Source organism: Parasteatoda tepidariorum, chromosome 10 (assembly GCF_982258835.1).
Source record: "Parasteatoda tepidariorum strain Cologne lab strain chromosome 10, Ptep-v5.0, whole genome shotgun sequence".
Taxonomy (NCBI): Eukaryota; Metazoa; Arthropoda; class Arachnida; order Araneae; family Theridiidae; genus Parasteatoda; species Parasteatoda tepidariorum.
In genome coordinates, this window is record NC_141764.1 from 48,303,174 (window position 1) to 48,319,387 (window position 16,214).

At 27.3% G+C, this 16,214-nt stretch overlaps 1 protein-coding gene across 1 annotated transcript in view; it reads right to left on the reverse strand.

Annotated features, from left to right (window-relative positions):
- The window catches only part of LOC107451427 (glycerophosphocholine phosphodiesterase GPCPD1), a 29,478-nt gene extending 13,571 nt beyond the window's left edge, over positions 1–15,907 (reverse strand). The window contains exons 1-10 of the mRNA XM_087153579.1: positions 15,524–15,907; positions 11,383–11,579; positions 8,821–8,984; positions 7,720–7,791; positions 6,854–6,964; positions 2,718–2,868; positions 1,581–1,719; positions 842–896; positions 671–763; positions 123–200 (exon numbers count right to left, since the gene is read on the reverse strand). Of these exons, the coding sequence (XP_087009705.1) occupies positions 123–200; positions 671–763; positions 842–896; positions 1,581–1,719; positions 2,718–2,868; positions 6,854–6,964; positions 7,720–7,791; positions 8,821–8,984; positions 11,383–11,579; positions 15,524–15,684 (1,221 nt within the window). The 5' untranslated portion in view covers positions 15,685–15,907. The remainder of the gene's footprint in view (positions 1–122; positions 201–670; positions 764–841; positions 897–1,580; positions 1,720–2,717; positions 2,869–6,853; positions 6,965–7,719; positions 7,792–8,820; positions 8,985–11,382; positions 11,580–15,523) is intronic.
- Positions 15,908–16,214: the final 307 nt, after the last annotated feature.

Here is a 16,214-nt window from a genome sequence, read left to right on the forward strand (position 1 = left end):
GAAATTTCATACGATAAGTTCATAATAAAATAATTAAAAAAAATTAGCAAAACAATAAAAACACAAAGCAATGACTATGCAAACACAAGCTTCATAAAAAAGATTGATAAAAGTGCACATACTTTTAACAAACGCAACTGTTGAGCAGTAAGATCTTGTACAGCTAGTTTAAGTAATTCATCTTCATTAGGGGTTCTTTTCTGTAATAGACAATACATAATTAAAAAAAATATGTAATTGATCATTTTATTTATCATTGTTAACAGTTCAAATATTTCATGACTTAGTTTACTACACAGTAAAACCTACTTTTTTTTAATGTTAATAAAAAGTTAGCTAACCAGTATATATATACATCCATATCACAGAGCTTGATAGTTAAAAAATGTATGCTTAATAAATTCTAAACAAATGTACATTTAGCAAATAACAACCAATTTATCTTTCTAAATAAATAAATACTTCAGACTTGGCACTATTAAGAAAAACACAAAATTTTAATACCTTAGTACTAAAAAGCTTTTCAGAAAATAACATGTTCACCAGGTTAAATGTGAAAGAGTTAAAAACTAATTTTGAGTTTAAATCACAGAATAGAAAACAATGTTAAATTCAGCTCATGTACCAAACACTGATATATTAACATAATGCACAAAAAAGACATGTTTACTTTTTTCATGGATATACAAATGTAGTAATCGTGATATATTACTGGGACCAGATCTTTGGACAATTGTACATCTAGCTCTACCATATCAGCTCCCTAGAATAAAAATTTTAATTGATAAATAATTACAAAATTAAAGTACTTTAATGAATACACAAAAGTAATCTAACTTACATGTTTTGCAGCATAATTAAAAGAAGCCACAGTATTTTCAAGAACATTTTCAACCCTAAAATTAAAGACAAACAAGCAAGTTTTAATTCAATATAGTAGATTTAAATAAATGTAAGTTATTTTTGGATGGGTTTAAAATCTATTAAACTATTTCAGTAAAATTTTATTTTATTTTAGTAAAGTGTTATGTTAAGCAAAATGTAAATTTTTTTCAAAAAAAGCTTTCAAGATTACCAATTTAAATATAATCGGGGGAATAGTGAGGCCGAAAAGCCTTGGTACAACATTCCAGGCAGAAAGCCATTTTTGAACATGAAGCTTAATATTACTTTTAACTTCATAAATCTGCACTTTCTAAACAGAAATATAAGTAGGTTTTATAAATTTGTCGATAAATCAAGTTCTTGTTTTCAAAGCAACCAACTCAGCATTTAAGCAACAAATAAATATTGAACTCTTGATGAATTTGAACAAAAATAAATAAATGAAAAAATTTAAGATAAAAATAGTTACAACTTTAAGATTAGTACAAAAACTATACTACTAATTTAATCAGCATTGATTCCAAATAAAATTAATTATGAATGCATAAAAGGTGAGACTTATTTAAAACTCTAAGACAAATATTAGTTTTTTAAACTAAGTTATTTCAAAATAAAACTTGCTTCTATGGTTAAAAGTATGTATTTAAAGTAATTCAATAAAAGTAAGTTCAGAAAAAATTCAGTTTTTTGCTTACTTGTCATTTCTGCGAGCATTTCCAGCCCCTCTGTGCCCCACATCTAAGGAGCGTTTTTCACTTCTTTTCCAATGTTTTGCATAGGATACACTGAGATCACACACAAAGTCTTTCATAGGACGGATTATCAAATAATCCACTACAACATAACATTCAGAATTAAGTATTTGGCTGAATTAAGCAAGATTGGTAAAGATAAAAACAATTTTCAAAATAAGCAAAATTTTGAACATATATTAGTTAGTAGAGTGCAAGACAGTATCAATGCCTAAGGATAAGGTTTCAGTATAAAGCAATCAGCTTGTTTTTATATTAGACAAGGAATATAATTAGTAGTAGTAGTTGGTTTTTATTTACGTCACACAATATACTATTATGGTCTGGGAATTCTACGGCCTTATGGATGATCCCCTGCAAAGGGGATGGCTTCCCCGCTCTGGTTATTCAATGACCTGCGTGTGCAAAGTCGAGCACATTGTTGGAAATAGACTAATCAGCCGGCTCATCCTTTGTATGATGCTTTGTAATGTAAGATTAAAGTTCAAGGTTATGTTATATTTCTAGAGGAGTAACATACATTTTGTTTAACTTTAAGTATTAATTTAAGGATAAGGATGCAGACAACTAAACTTGTTAAGTCCCCCCTCCCATTGTAATGATATGCACAACGCTTAGGACATTACGAATCAGTTCATGGCTCAACCGTACTATATATAAATACCTCGGATGTTGTAATATCATCTATAGTGTTCTGGTTATTGTTTATTATGTCAAGCTGCAGTGTGCTAGCTTGTCTACCTTTTCCACGATCAAGTTTCTCCTTCACAGTCATTTGCAAATAGTCATTTTCATATTTTGCGGAGATTTAGAAAGAGACAAATTTAAGAAACAATAAATCAACATGATACGAAATGGGACTCGTTAATAAGCCATCCAATTCAATCCATTGCCAGCCACATAAGTGATTACAGAATTATTGTGAGTGATTACAACACCCTCTTCTGGTTAGGCAGAAATTCGTAACAGTACATGCCTTACCATGTCTTGGAATGGAAATGAGGTTAAAAATAGCATTTTCTCTTAATATCTTATTATAAGAAATTATATTTTAGAATTCCATTAAACAGTTAGAAATACCTGATAATTGCCCTATTGGCTGTTGCCTTTTGCCAGATATGGGCATGTTACACGTACCAGACGTGTCTCTCATATTACTGGGCAAAATGTAACAGAAGCCTATGTGTTCTGGAATGTCTGTTTCATGAACATAGAAATCTACCATATAAGCCTGCAACATAAGGTAATACAACAAATTAATAAAATTTAATATAAATAGATTTTATTTTACTACTTTTTAAAGAAGTTATTATTCCAAAAATTTAAGATCATAAATAATAGAACAGTTATTTAAATCTATAATATATTAAACTGACATTAATGATTGAAGTACAAAAGCAGACAGTTTATTTAATTTTGTATAAACAAAAGCTATGCCAATAAGTATAACAAGAGCAATCAATTTAAAGAACCTTAATGAATGAAAGACACTACAAAAATAAGACTAAAATAGAAAAGAAAGTATAAACCAAAGAATTCAAACCGAAAAAATAGTATTGAATTTTAATAAAGGAAGACATTTTATCCTACCTTTTAAAACAACAATAATGGAGCGAAAAATCAAAATGAAACTCTCATGATACTTAATGGCAACGAGGAAAGACAATGCTAAAATGAAAGCAAAAATTATAACTGGAACAATTAGGAAAATAGATACTTTCAGGAAAGGATAAAAAATGAGCAGGGTAAATATTAAAATATCAAGAAAGGAGTAAACTTTTAGATATTTTTATTTTACAACCAGATTCTTGAACTCAGAAACATATTTAGAGATTTATTCCTTACAAGAATGACTTAGAACAGTCTTGACATAAAACAACTGATATAAATCCAAAGAAAGGCAACTAAAGCAAAGAAACAAAATGGATTAAAACAAAGGAAAATAAAAAGGGAGACAGTTAAACATCAAATGAAGGAATGGAACAAATAAACATCAAAGGAAGATAAAATAAAGCAAGTTAATATCTAAAAAGCCTAACAGAGAATTGTAAATAGTATATAAAACAATGACCAGTTGGCATGCTTGAATTTTAAAAATTAGCAGTGTAAAATATATGCATTTTAAACTCAAGATATACTACGTACTAAAAATATATTCAATAAATAGTCAAAAGAATATTCAATCTATTTTTAGTACAAATTGTATGCAATGATTTTGGAGAAATTATTATAAGTAGTAACAATAGTAAAACTAAATATATTGATGCTGAATGTAATAGTTAAAATGATATACTAATAATTATTTAATACTAAAATTCTTTCGAAGAGGAAGAACAGGGTAGTAATAATATATTTTCAATATTTATTAATAACTTTTTTTTTTTTTAACAGTCATAGGAAGTTTCAAGTTTTCTGGGTAAAATGGCTTTATAATAGAGTAAGGTAATATAGCTTTATAATGGAATAAGGTTCCTTTATAATAGAACAAGGTAAATTTACAAAAGTTAATCCAGTGTGCTTCACAAAAAATGCATAAACATTTGTTACATAAATATCAAAAAATATTTTGAATCAGAAAGAAAACATTAAAAAATAACTTTTAGACCAGCAAGATGCTTAGGTAAGAATAACTGTGAAAATGCAAAATAGTTTGAAAGGGCAATGAACACATTGTAGGAGAGGGGAAAAAATGTGATTTTTGAGAAAATAATTTTAAGCACTCTCAGTGCATGCAAACAAAATTTTAATGAAAACTTAAATTCGCTAAAAATTAACGCTTTCTAGTAAATAAAATGATTTTCATTATAAAACTTGCAAAAAAAAAATAAAAAAAATACATAATCTGAATCTTAAATTTTATACAATCTTCAATATATTTCAGCAAAACTTTTGTTGATTTAAATTTTTTTTAAATTTGATACACTATAGTCACTCCTTAATAAATCTTTTAAATTTTTTTTCACTTTCATATAATAAATTGCAAACAAAATTATTTCTCTTTAAATGAAAGAAAAAAAATTTAGATCTCAAGAACGTGGTTGATGTAACAGATAAGAAATATAAAATATTCTATCAATAATTTCTGCAGCACAAAAGCAGACATAATTCACATTATCAGATTAAAATAAATCAATGAGTTTATATCCACTTAATGAAAATAAAAATACTTTTAAATAATAATTCATATTCAATCTTCAAGAACATTTTTCCAGTCACACTTTTAGTCATTACTAGTTTTAAAATAATGTCTTTCAAAAGATTTTTTTAAGTAATTACTAATAACACTAGAGTACCAAATAGATAAAAGTTAAATTGAGAGCATAAAAAATTTGACAGAACAGTCAACAAAAAACTAAACTAAACTCAGCGGCGCAACAGCCCAAAGAGGGCCAAGGCCTACTGTGCCCATCTCAGTTAACTTGACCTTTGGGCTCTGGGGTGCAGGAGCAGATATTCCGGTTAGGTGGTCAGCCGAACGCGAAACCCCCAGTGTTTAGTTCCCAAGCATGCTTGGTACTAATTTATCGACCCACTGAAGGGATGAAAGGCTGAGTCAACCTTGCCCGGCCCGAGGATAGAACCAGGGACCTGTGGCACGACAGCGCTACCGCTCAGCCACCGGGCGTCCAACAAAAACATTTTTAACTAATAACAAAAATGTACTTTCTTATATATTTTTTGACATTATAGGAGGAATTTTTATTTCAGACATTGAAAATCTTTTAATTAACACTGATTAAAAAAAATTGATATAAGTTTCATATATTTGATTCTAATTCTCTTTTATTGTACATTTTTTTAAAACTTAAAATTTTTTTAAAAAATTTTTACATAAAAAAAACTAATCTTTTTAGAGGTGTGAGAAGCAGCAACACAATTAAAAATCTCACAATCTATTAAAATCATTAAGTCATTAAATAAAAATAATAATAAGGCATGGTGCCTTCGAATAGTTTTTTCTAGCTATGTTTTGTTAACTGTTATTGAAAAGCATTTTGAAGCTGGAAAAATTACAGGGATATTTTTTTAATTAGCTTAAAATCTCATGAGTGATGTAGCGGAAGAAGTGGCTAAAAACATTCAATAGTAAATCTCTTGCACAATGTTTAAAAAAAAAAAAAAAAAAAAAAAAAAAAAAAAAAAATCACACACACATGCACCAAAGAGTGAATAAAACTTTCTGAGAAATCAATTTTACTCATTATATAGTTAAAAAAATTTATTCTGAAAAGTTGATTCCTTTTCGATTTATGATTGGAATAATTAAAATAAAAGTTATATTAAGAAAATATCAAAAATTGCAATAAATAAATTGAAGCACTTATACAGAAAAATGTCTATTACATCAGCATCATAATTTTAAAATTAAGATAATTTTAATTTAATAAATTATTTTAAAACTATACTTTTAACAGAAATATTCGTAATGTTGGTTATCACTAAAGTAAAAACAAATGAGCAAATAATCCAGAAGTAGAAAAATTGCACAGAACACTTTAGAAAATAATCCATGAAAAAAACACAAGTTGAGAAAGATTAAAATATAATGGACTACTTACAAGGAATGAATTATCTTTCGAAGGATTAGAAAAAAAGTAAAATAAATTTCATTTATTTTTATATCTTTCACAACTTGGTAAAAACCATGGTTCTTCAACACCAAAAACACCTAGCTTTAAGCTAGATGCACCCAATCCTCTCTTCTTGCAACACTGGAAACATTTAAATCAAATAAGCAAGTCCAGTACAATTGAAAGTCCAGTTCCAATTCCAGGGGCAAAACTAAAAACAACAGATGTGCAGCTTGCTGAAGGAAGAAGACAGGTTAGTTGGTCGTGGCATAAGTTAGATGGCTGCAATTGATATTTTCTTCGTATGTCCATCTTTAGGGTGCGACAGGACAATTATGTCCCAGCACACCCCTTGTAAACCTTGGCCTGTGAATGACAATAAAATGCGAGAATATTAAATCATCAAATCTATAGATAGAAGCCTGTACTGGAAAAAAGCCAGTTTATTATAAAAGCTGTTAAACTTTGATATGTAATATGAATGTTAAGTCAGTTACAAGTCCAGAGCTCCTAGACAGCAATTCAAACTTATTTCTTTTTAACTGAATAATAGAGTAGTTAACTGTTAACATTCATACAGCAATTGAACATTCATATATAATTTTAAAGGTTGAAAATAAATGATGTTTTCATAATGTTACTTACAATAGTTTCTGGACTTAGCATCTGCACTTGAAAAATAGAGTAATCATTTGGGTCATAATTAATTCCGAACTGGCTTTGAGGATTGAATTGCCAACCTGTATCATTCATTTGCTGAAATAAATATGTTACAATCAATTGCTTATCTTTCACTGTCATAGCAGTGAAGAAATTTTTTTTAAAAGACAGATTACGAACATTACCCAAAGCAATATTTATATACACAGAACTTTTGTTTCCTTGTACATCGAAATTTAATGAAATGAACAATGGATTCATAATATTTCGTGTTAGAAATTATTTTTTCTACTTGCAAAGAAATACATATTTTAAAAAGATATAATTACTACCAATTTACGAAAGTTAAAAAATAAAATTATTTAAGCTTACATTAATAGTGGACAGTTCTAATATACATTTCCCTTTAATTGTCTTTTTTGCAAACATAATTATCTTAGCATAACTATTAAGAATTTAATAACAAATTCAAGAGTCAAATTTTTTAAAATCTCCAGCTAATTATATTCTGATGTTTATGCATGTTTAACATTTATCTTTATGTTTGTAGGTATAAAGTGCAACCAGTGATTGTTTGTCAAGTTAAAAAATCTAAGATCTGAGAAGTAAAAAAAGATCTACAACTTTTTTTTAAACCCTATACTATTTTATAAATCAACCTGCTTACATTCCAAAAACCTAAGGAGTTATTCAATATAAAAACAAAGCATCAAGAAAAATAATCAATTCTATCAAAACTAAGAGAAAGAATGAGCTGTTTAAAATTTTGAAGGTATAACTTTGCAAGGGAAAAAAAAAAAGGAAAATAGTTTTCTTATGAATAGAGAAGTTATAAAAAAAGAGAGACTTACAGCAACTTCAACAACAGGCCAACTTTGAACAAGAGTTTCTGTTAGAGTACTGTCTTCTTCGAATCCCAAAAGCTAAAATAAAAATATTAAAATAATTAAATTTACACAAGTAAATCTTAAAAGCAAAGAGGTACAAGGAGAATTTACAAAATTATTTGCTTATGTGGTTAGCTCTATATCCAACCAAATACTCACTGAAATTCTCACTCTAGGAAAATATTAATTACAAAAAAAAAAAAAAAAAAAACGTTGTTGTTTATTCATTGTTATTCCGAGAAACTAATTTTAACCCAATTCAAAAATGTATTACTGCAGACTAGATTTTTGGGAAGTCTATCACATAAAAAAAAATAATATATTTTTAGTTAATGACTCTTCTATCACACAAACTATTTTTCTTCAATATATTAAAGTCTTCTATTCTTTAACCTACCACCATTCTCTTTTTATGTTTAATGGTAGAAGACACTACAAGTGTGTTTTTTTCTGTATTGGTTTTTCCATTGTTTACTGATGGAACTACTGATGTATCTTTAAGATTTAACTCTCTTTTCCCCACAGACTGATTTAGTTTAGTTTCTTCTAGTCATTAATAACTACTTTTTTAATTTCTCTACATTTACTTTACAATGAGAATGATACTCAGCTATGCTATAGCACTGTAACCTAATATGCTTTTTTGAATTATTTTAATATTACTTGTGATTTTTAATGATAGTTTTCGCCTTTTAATCATATGATCACTAAGTTCTTATTCTTACTGATATTTTAAGATTTGGCAGTATTAATAAGGCCATAGCAAGTATGTTTTTTAATAAATTAGCATTAACATAGTTGTGAGTGCAATTGGTAATACAAATAGTTTAATTCTGCAAAAGAAACATAGTACATTAGCCATAATAACAATAAATTTCTTTTCAAAATGCTACAGAAGTGAACACAGACAAATCATTTGTTAGTTAGGTTAAATTTCAATAAATAAAAAAAAAACATAGAAAATGTAGAAATCTGTTAAAAGTTAAATTGCATGGAGAAATTTTACATTTGAAGTTAATTTACACAAATTTAATGTTCCTAAATAATAAAAAAAAATTAACTCACAGCAGCGGTAGAATCTTTTCTGGTAATATCAATCGTAGAAACATGAATAGATATTTGTTTTTCTTTATAGCGGCGTTTCCAGATGGTGACTGGATTATTGAACATTTTTAACTGAATTATGGTTTCTGCGGTGAGCCAGCCAGACGAAATGCTTTCAACATCATCTAAAAATAACATCAATATTGTTACAAAATCATTATATGTTTTAGCTAAAACTACTCAATTTTCTAAATTTAAGATAAGGTATTAGCTATTTTTATTGAACATTTTCTCTTTCTTCTTTCTTCTTATAAACAGAAAAACCATCAAAAAGTAAAGTATGATCTGATTAAATTAAAGCCCTTTAATTGTAAGAGGAGAAATAGTTTTTATAGTTGATATCAGGGTTGGAGTTTTTGCCGGCAAAAAGGGGTTTTTGCCAGGACAGTGGCAGAAACCTGGTAAAAACCGGCAAAAACCAAATTATCTAAATTGCTGATTAAATATTATTACAAAATACTTGAAACAAATTTAAATCAATCATAAGGAATAATAATTTTGCTACATTACAGGAAAAAATTATTTTTAACATATTAATAATTAATATAAGGGTAATAATTTTTAAAAGATTGGAAGTTTTTGACCTCTTTTCATTTTAGAATCCTTATTAAATGTTTTTTTATAAATAAATAAATATTATTTGTATAATATTATTATTATTTATTATAAAAAATTATTATTTGTACAATTAACTACACATGTTGATAGATATTTTATGCTTTAAAGTATAGTTTTATTAATTTAAAATAAGTTCATTTCACTGGAAAAAAGAGAATAATCACAAATTTTCCAATCAATAATGTTTTAAACTAGTAAAATGATATATTATTACATTATGAATTAATTATGGAATAATAATTTTATTAATTTTTTTGTAATTATTTATATTTATAGTATATATTTCAATTTTAGGAATAATTTTGTATCAAAAATGTGTTTTTGTCCTCTCATCTTGGAAAATATAGGTTTTTGCCACTTTTTGCCAATTTGCTTGGCAAAAACCTGTTTTTGCCAGGACGGTTTTTACCGGTATTTACCATGGTTTTTTCCACCTGCGGCAAAATCTTGCCAACCCTGGTTGATATCTATTTTAAACTTCCTATACAAGAGTAATTTTAATAAATGAAATAATTTTAATAATGAATAATAAATAAAATAAAACTGGCAGCTACTTTAACATAGATTAAGGTTTTTTAAACTTCTTTTCACAAGGAAAATATTAATGTAATCCATCATATACAAATAGTAAATTATACACAGACTTTATATTAAATAAATACACAATAAAAAATAAGTTACTAAACATGTATAGTCCTTCAGTTTTCAATAACAAAAGAACAGTTTATAGTGTTAAAATACATTCTTCATTAAACCTACCTGTTGCCTAGCAACTGTGGAAGAAAATCTGTCAATTTTGTGAGAATTTCAGGAAATGATAAACTGCCTTATTTTCAAATATGAAATCACGTTGCAAGACTTTTATATCTGTAAGAGAGGACCATTAAACCGTTCTTTTTTGGTTTATTCTGCAACCACTGTTTCATACCTTCTGACTCTAACGAGTGTTTTACATGAGCTTGTATTACAATTGTTGAATGGTTACCTGTTTTGTATTGTATCAATGTATTTACATATCAAATTTCATTAAAATCGGTTCAGTAGTATTTGAGATAATCGCCCAAGTCTGAGAATTCTCTTAATTTCTTACACCAGTGTAGATTGGAAAGATATTAAGAAATTTTTTACTTTACATACAGTGATGAGATTCATATTATTCAAGAATGAGTACATTTAAATATAAAGTTTGACTTCCATCACCAGAGCTCATTCTAGGCACGGTAAACAGGGTGCAGCACCTTGCTGCCCTTTTAGTCAAAAGAATCCACTTTGTTGCCCCTGAAGTAAATTAGTGCCCTGATTAAATAGACTCCATATCCTTTTTGTCCTTTCTTTCCTCAACCCTTCTTTATTTTCCCCCCAAACTCTACAATGGATTTCTTAGACTTTTGTTATTTTCAACTTTTTTTTAGTTTGTCATTGCTGTCAATACATAGATTTATATGGGAAAGGAAAAATAGCCATCACACCCCCTTGCTGCACTTGTCTTTGAAAGTTTGCAGTTACTTCCACTATCATTAAATCATAATTATTATTAATCATTTTAATTATTAAATCATAACATACATTTATTATTTTATTAATATATGTATGCATTTTAAATAAATTACTAAGCTCATTAACTCGATATATATGTTAATTTATTTATGAAAATTAGTAATTAATATGATTGCTTTACTACTTTTAGTAAAGTAAAATTTTTTCCCCTTTCTTTTACTAATTGACAATGTTTTTTAATAGAATGTGTAAAGTCCATAGAAAGAAATTATTGCCAATATTAATAATAGGATATAGAACATAATAATAGCATATATATAACATAACAGACAATATTTGATTCAACAAGATTATCATTAAAATGAACTTAATTAACATTACAAAACTACCTGTATATTCATGACATACCTTTATATCCAAACACATCCAAGTCACATTTTCCATCTATATGATTAAGAGGAGTCAATAAACGAGGTCTTAAATGGCTCTCCCATTGCTGAACAATATTTTCTTGTTTCCCATCATTATCCACAACTGAGCAGATGAGATAACGGTATTGGACATTTTGAGTTTTAGGAACAGTAATAACGCCTGTCCATATGTTTCTAAAAGATTAAAAATAAAATAATGTCCTTTTTTTCATTTAATTATTAATTCATAATTTTTTTAAAAACCTTTTCTCACCATACACGATAAATTTTTTAAACGATTTTTTTTTAAAAGTAAATTTGTGACAATTTCATGACCAATGGCAATGTGCAGATTCAAAGCCAGTCCTGAACAATGACAGTTCAGTGCCTTAACCATTTTAATGGTTAAGGCAGTGAACCATAACAGCTTAACCTTAATGTAAATAAAAATTTATGGAATCAGTTTTCTTGAAGTCATTTGTATGAATATCAAAATATTTATTCTTATAATGAATATATTAATAACCATAACCTTTACAGATTAGTTATTACTAAGGCCCGGATTTTGATGACATTTGCATTTTTTGTCCTTTTTTTGGCATTTTTTAAAAATTTTGGTGCATATTTTGCATTTTAAAGCATTTTTTAAGTTTTTTGTTAATTTTTTCCAATTTTTATTATTTTTGGGGGGCGTTTTCATTACATAAATGCAAGACTTGTCTTGATGCAGAAGATGCTGCATCAATTAAGATAGGGCAAAACGTGTTGGCCTCTGACAAAATCGAAGGAAACATATCATTTATCAAGTCTAACTTTGCTATTGTGTCCTCCACAATTACAAGATTGGAGAAATATGAATTGGAACTTTGCGATGCAATAAATTACATTGACGTAGTGAGTCAAGTGTTGCAAAAAGCAAGGGGAAAGACAGCACAAAGTGTAGCAGCTAAATTGAACAAATTTTTGGAGAAGAACACTGGCTTCCAAACAATGAAGAAAATTTCTAGGATATTAACAGGTGAAGCAACATCTTTTCAAGTTGAAGAAGAATTGTCAGTAAGTGAGACCGTCTTTTTCAAGTACGCACCAATAACATCACTAGACGTTGAAAGAAGCTTCTCTGGGTATAAAAATTTACTTTCAGACAAGAGACGCTCGTTTACATTTCAAAATATCAAAAATCATTTAATAATCCAAGGTAATTCTGATATTTAGTAATATTATGAGATGGAAGTTGTTATATTATTTTAAGCTTCTATACAAAATGAAAATGTTTTGGAATCAATAAATTTTCCTTTTTTTTATTGTTATTTTAGGATATAAAACATACTTTTCAAACTATAATGAGCGTAGAACATGTGTTGCATTGCTTTATATTTTTTGAAATGACTCATAATAATTTTAAAGAGTAAAACATTGTTTTAGTTCAGTATTTTTACTTTATTTAAGTCATTTCATAAGGCTTTTTAGCGCAATTTTTGTATTTTTAGCACTTTGTAAGGGGATTTTTTGTACTTTTTAAGGGCGTTAATTGAGATTTCTTAAGTCATCAAAATCCAGGCTCTAGCTATTACAGTACCTAATATTCAACAAGAAGTAATTCGATATTTTTTAAGAATAAAATATAGCTTAACAGTATTTTTTCTATTTATAGAATAACAAAGCTATTTCTTTAAATATGATTGATAACTCTTTAAACAAATTAGAAACTTATTTTAATCTCATGTTGGTTAAATGAACAGACTTTTTAGTTTTAAATATGGATTTGTAGACTTTCAAAAGCTTATTTTGCAGGTAATTAAGCTTCTGGCATTTGTTTGAATGATATTTCTAAATATAAGAATATTCTTTTACTAATTATCTTATTTTAATTCTAACTTATACATTCATAGGTTAGAATTGAATTTAGAATTATGAAAGCAGAAAAAACACAAATTTAATAAAAGAGAGATCTGAAACAGCATTTACATATTATCTACAACAAAAATTATACTTATATATTTAAACAGTAGTCGGTAATTTGGCAACAAAATTAGATATAATAGGTAAAAAAAAGTTCTAACAGAGACTCTCTGAAAAATCCTAAATTTACAGAAACAGCATATTTACAGAAATTTAAAGAAAATGTATAGAAAAAGAATTAAATCAGAAAAAAAGTTTCCTCAAAGGTTTTTTCAATTTTCCTGTGAAAAGAAAAAGGATTTTGGCCTCTGTTTTTCCCAACCATGATCTGAAGTAATATCAGGGGTCTGTCTAGGTTTTTCTGAAAGGTACCTATTTTGTGAAAATTTAGACATAATTTGTGAAAAATTAAAAATTATATTACAAAATCAATACAAAAACATGGTAAAAATATAGATTTATTGTTTCTTAAGGGATACAAAAATAAAATTTTAAGAAAAAGTATTTTGTGAAACTACCGTTTTTCCTTAAGTTGAATTTGTGAAACTACCGTTTCACCTAAAATTGAATTTGTGAAGGTACCGCTAAACGGTAGTAAATTCGGCCTGGACAGAACCCTGAATATTAAATCAAAATTCAGGAAATTTTCAAAAAAAAGAGTATTTTATTTGAAATGTGATATAGAAGTGCATTTGAAAAATAGTATAAATAAAATATTGAAAGATTGTGGCATGCTAAGCAGTTTATTTAAATAAAAACTTAATAGTTTCGGGAATTAATACTGTCTAAAGTAAACTAAAATAATTATCATGAAAAGCGTATTAAAGTATACTTATGAACTGTATAATGGCAAAATATAGAATTTTACGAAAATTTATATTATACCAAATAATTTTTTAACACACAGAAAAAATTTCCTTCTTATGACAGATCAAGATATAGGATAGGATATAAAATTAAAGCAAAAATTTAAAAAAAAATTTTTACCAGTAATTTACCATCAGCATTTAAAGAAAGTTTCAGAGGCCTTATTGTCTTAGAAAGTCAATAATTTGTTAGTAAAAAAGATAAATATAACAATATTTGCAATGGAAAATCCCATTATTAACAAATTGACATTTCAATTTGACCTAAAATACATATTATATAAAAATGCTTTTTTCAAGCAGCATATTGATAATTAAAAATATAATTTCTTTGATTATTGTCACTTTAACCCACTGGCAGTAAAGCAAAAGGGCAAAATTGGGAGTATGTTTGTCCATTGTACACTATTTTCTTATCTAATAACATGGAAATACTGGTTTTGCTATGTGGAGAAGACAGCAGGTTAAAATGTCAGTAACCAAAACTTTTCCCATAAATAATTCATTTTTAACTAAATTGAAGAGTAAGATCAGAAGAGTTTAACAATTTTGACAAAGTTACTGTCATTCTGTAGAAATATAAAAATTAAATTAAAATTAGTTTTAATTATATAGGGAAGACAATAATATTACTTTTTAATTACACTAAAGTGATTTAATGACATTATAATAGAGAAGAATAAGAATAATCTTAAGTAAACAGAAATCGGTGATTTTAGTTTGAAATAAAGAGCTAGGAAGAAACAAAATGCTTACAAGTACCTAAGCTTTGATGAATTTAACTTATTAGAAATATAAAAATTAAATTAATTTTTTTTAAATAAAAATATATCTAGTTTGGAAAGTATCGGCACTACTTAGTTACGCGAAAAGTTTTTGTAGCATTAATAATCATGAATATTTTTTGACTTTTAATTGATTAAATTATCTGATAAACATTAATAGTTAGAAGTATTTGTTTTTATTTAATTTCTCCTTACTAAGTCATATAGCTTTAAAAAGACATTTTTAATAACGTAATATATTAAAATTAGTTTAATAAAAATAGTTTGCAATCAAACTTGCTCACAATTTAATTGCCTGTATATATTCATAATTTATTCGTCGGTCATAACCTTGCCCTCAATATGAGAAATTTCATTCAATAATATCATTCAATTTCCACACAACTTAAATGTTTTTAATTATATCTAACATATCATTTTTAAAAGGGGGAAAAAATGTATCAAGCACAATAACATTGCTATTATAAATCTCGTATCGGTCACAAAAAATTTGACATGCGAGCGAGCAAATCGTGTCAGACATCTTTTAAAATAATTTGTTCATACGTATTAAAATATTTTTTTAAAAAAAATTTTATTCACTTACCCTTCGGGCGATACTTTCATTAACATAACAGCATCTGATACTTTCCATGATCCTAATTCAGGTGAATTTCCTGAAATAAAAACTGTCTCGCCAGGTTTCGTTTCCGCTCTGACCAGCACCACAACATTTTGAAAACGAAGTTCACTATTTAAAGTCCGCATAGTTAGCAAAAAAATAAGGCAACTTTGGTGAAAATTACAGAGAGATAATGTTTTGACTTCGATGAAAATTTCAGAAGAGCATCAGCTATCCATCTTCTAAATAAAGGCAAGGAAAAACAAAGAAAAAGACGGGAGTCAAAGAACTTCTTCTCTTGATAAAGTCGAACGATGTCTACCGCATCTTTTCTAGTTCAGTGCTTCTAGCTCGGTGGCGCTCTTTTCTGATAAAAAATAACAAAGCATTTCATTGGCTCGTTCATCTCACGTTACGTGTACGTTCAAAAGTTTCTTACGCAATTTCGCACCTCGTAACTTGAGGTAAATTAAAATAGTGTATTGTTTAATAAATGATGATAGATTTATAAATACTAAAAAAATTACTCTTCATCCACTATATTCATCTTCCCACGAAAAAAACTATTGTTCGCTGTCGTAAAGGTATCATTAATTCGCACAAATTAGTCACAATTTTTAATTTTTTCGTGGATTAATAACTTTATTACCATTTTAAATTTTTAAAAATGTTTTCC